The following is a 2,632-nucleotide window of genomic DNA, read 5'->3' as shown; positions in this document are numbered from 1 at the left end:
TAGCGCATTTAGTGTGTGTGAGAGAGGGGGAGAGAGAGAGGGACCGGTGCCAGCAGGGACCGTGTTGTTAGCATCTGGTTAGCTAGCTGCACTAACGGACATACGGAGCTGTTTGTTCCACAACAATCTGGAGGAGAGTCCTCTCCTCTCAGACTGAGAGACTCAGGTGAGCTAAAGGACTCTCTGAGTGTTTAGATAGTTAACTTTAGTCTAAGTTATCTCAGTGGGTCTCAAACGGTTTGGTCACAAATTATTCAAAAGATTATTTCCGCGGCACACCTTCATATGATCATTATCGTTATAAAAAAAACAAGAGAATAAAGGAAAAACAGTTATGAAATACTATATGGCAGTAAAACAAGAATACAGTTTGAAAGGGGAGTGATTTGTAAAATATCCATAAAGAAAAAGAACATCTGATTAGAGTTGTGTTTCATATGGATGTTGAGAGATGTATCCATAGAGCTCTTAATGTAGCTCTCAAAGTGCACCAGATTGATGTTTTTAACTTCAATATTAAAAAAAAAAATCTTCCCGGGGGAGCATCCCCCCGAACCCCCCTAGAGGAGGTGAGGTCCGCTCCCCACTCTTAAATAATAGCACTTTATCCCTGCCTATATGCCGTGAGCTGATTTTGCGTGTGGGGAGTGTTGCAGTAGAACATTCCACTGTAGCGCCCCTGGTGCTCGCGCTTTTGTGCGTGCTCTATAGTGCCCGTAATAGTGTTCCCTGGAGTCCAGCACCTCAGCACCCCCACTCAAAATACCTTCCCGCGCCTCTGTGTAACAGGCTGTGGTGGATCCTGCTCTTGCTGCCTGGATAGTCTGAATAACTTTGTCAGACGGTCCCTCCCGTCTCAGCCTGCCCCTCTCAGGAGCCAAGCCTGGAGAGGTTGGCCCAGAGTGGGGAACGCCCCTATTGCACCTGCTTCCTGAGACAACGCCCCCCAGACCTGAGGAACCGTCCAGGGCTGGCCCACCATCATCTCTGTCACCTCTGCGTGCCACTGCGCCAAGCGGCATCCTGGGGCCACTAGGATGACTGACAGGCGTTCTCGTCTCACCCTCTCCGGGAGGGGGAGAATGAGACGCAGCGGTGGAAAGGCGTAGAGCAGCTATCTTGGCCTTGGCTTGTATGCAAACGTGTCCACCCCCAAAGGTGGATTGTCCTGCCGAGCCAGGGAGAGCCACAATTCGTCTGGCAGGGGCCCTCCTCTTGACATGATCCCGGCCGCCCTGTTCTCCAGTCCCGGAGACTACGCCTAGTGGAAACGCAACCAAAAACGGGCCGTGCACGGCACAGCACGCTTAAACCGCGCTGTAGTGGAAATGCGACATTATATATAACCTGAAACACATCTCTAAATGAATGATTATGTTGATCTGTAACTGCTGAATTTGTAAAATAAGCACCTGTTTGCACAATGTTTGGCACGTGTTCTAATTTATAATAGTTATTGAAAGTTTAAGGTTTAGGAATCCCTTTTGCTAACCACCGTTTTTAAATGGCACTTATCAAACAATAGAACGTATCAGTACCAAAAATAAAACGAATATTTAAAAGTGTAGATCATTTGGATTGTAATTATACCATGAAAAAGGTATATCAAAACACTGCCCTGTTGGTGTAGGTGTTTAATGGTTCTGCAAGGCCTTATTCTAAAATATTCCTCAGGTTTTGCATTTGTATTTGTCTCTCAGTGTTGGGTGTCATACTTGTCAAAGATACGGAAGCATTCTGAAAGCTCTTCTTCACTCTTTCCAGCCTGGTCCTCCTTTAGCTGTTGCACCATCATGACCAAGAACTCCTCGAAGTCGATGGTACCGCTGGCTGCAGAGAGGGAGGGCAGGAGAAAAGCCAAATGAGATGTGACAGGAAGGAAGCCACACATGAACTGAGCTTTTGTTTGTTTCTTACAATACTCCATATCATCCAAACATATGCATCACATTCTAGGAAGTTCGAAATGAGGCGCAAAGCGTCACTTAATGAATTCTACTTCTAAACAGCTGCATGACATCTTCTGTATCTCTGAAAAAAGTTTTGTAAAAAATAACTCATGTTACATTGCAAAATAAATTAGACAATCATTATTTAGTCGAACATATTTTTCTTATACTGCTGGCGTGTTAATTCAATGGTATTTAACAGGCAGATAGGTTCTAATAATTGCTATTGAGTTGCATTATGCAAATAGTAGGATCCAATGGTTTTAGTTCTTGACTAATCATGGGACTAACATTCTGGATTTCTGTGCTGCTTTAATTTTCACTGTCATTTTTCAATCCGTCTAAAAAGTAATCCAAATAGATGGAAATACAATACTTGATTCTGGAAAACTTTTTTAACCACATAAGTCATAGAAAACACAGCCTTTGGTTCTTTGTTGTATATAATTGATTGATTGAGTGGAAGCAAAAGCAATTCAATTTTTTGCGGGACAGAAAGGCATCGCTAAATCTTTTTGCGATAAGATTGGATATTTGTTGTTCTTCTTTATATTTGTTGATCACATAATGATCTCACCATCCTCATCCACCTCCTCAATGATGGCATCCAACTCCTCCCTCGATGGATTCTGGCCCAGCATCCTCATCACTTGACCCAACTCCTTGGTGCTGATGTCTCCGCC

General features: G+C 43.9%; 1 protein-coding gene across 1 annotated transcript in view; it reads right to left on the bottom strand.

The window, feature by feature from the left end:
* Positions 1-1,676: 1,676 nt before the first annotated feature.
* The window catches only part of LOC104959893 (troponin C, skeletal muscle-like), a 4,015-nt gene continuing 3,059 nt past the window's right edge, over positions 1,677-2,632 (bottom strand). Inside the window, exons 3-4 of the mRNA XM_010787810.1 lie at positions 2,527-2,632; positions 1,677-1,830 (exon numbers count right to left, since the gene is read on the bottom strand). The exon at positions 2,527-2,632 is cut by the window's right edge and continues 38 nt beyond it. Of these exons, the coding sequence (XP_010786112.1) occupies positions 1,697-1,830; positions 2,527-2,632 (240 nt within the window). The 3' untranslated portion in view covers positions 1,677-1,696. The remainder of the gene's footprint in view (positions 1,831-2,526) is intronic.

Source organism: Notothenia coriiceps, unplaced genomic scaffold (assembly GCF_000735185.1).
Source record: "Notothenia coriiceps isolate Sejong01 unplaced genomic scaffold, NC01 NC01_scaffold00031264, whole genome shotgun sequence".
In the NCBI taxonomy this organism is placed as follows: domain Eukaryota; kingdom Metazoa; phylum Chordata; class Actinopteri; order Perciformes; family Nototheniidae; genus Notothenia; species Notothenia coriiceps.
Note: the sequence above shows the minus strand (reverse complement) of the source record. Positions and strands in the feature narration are given on the sequence as shown.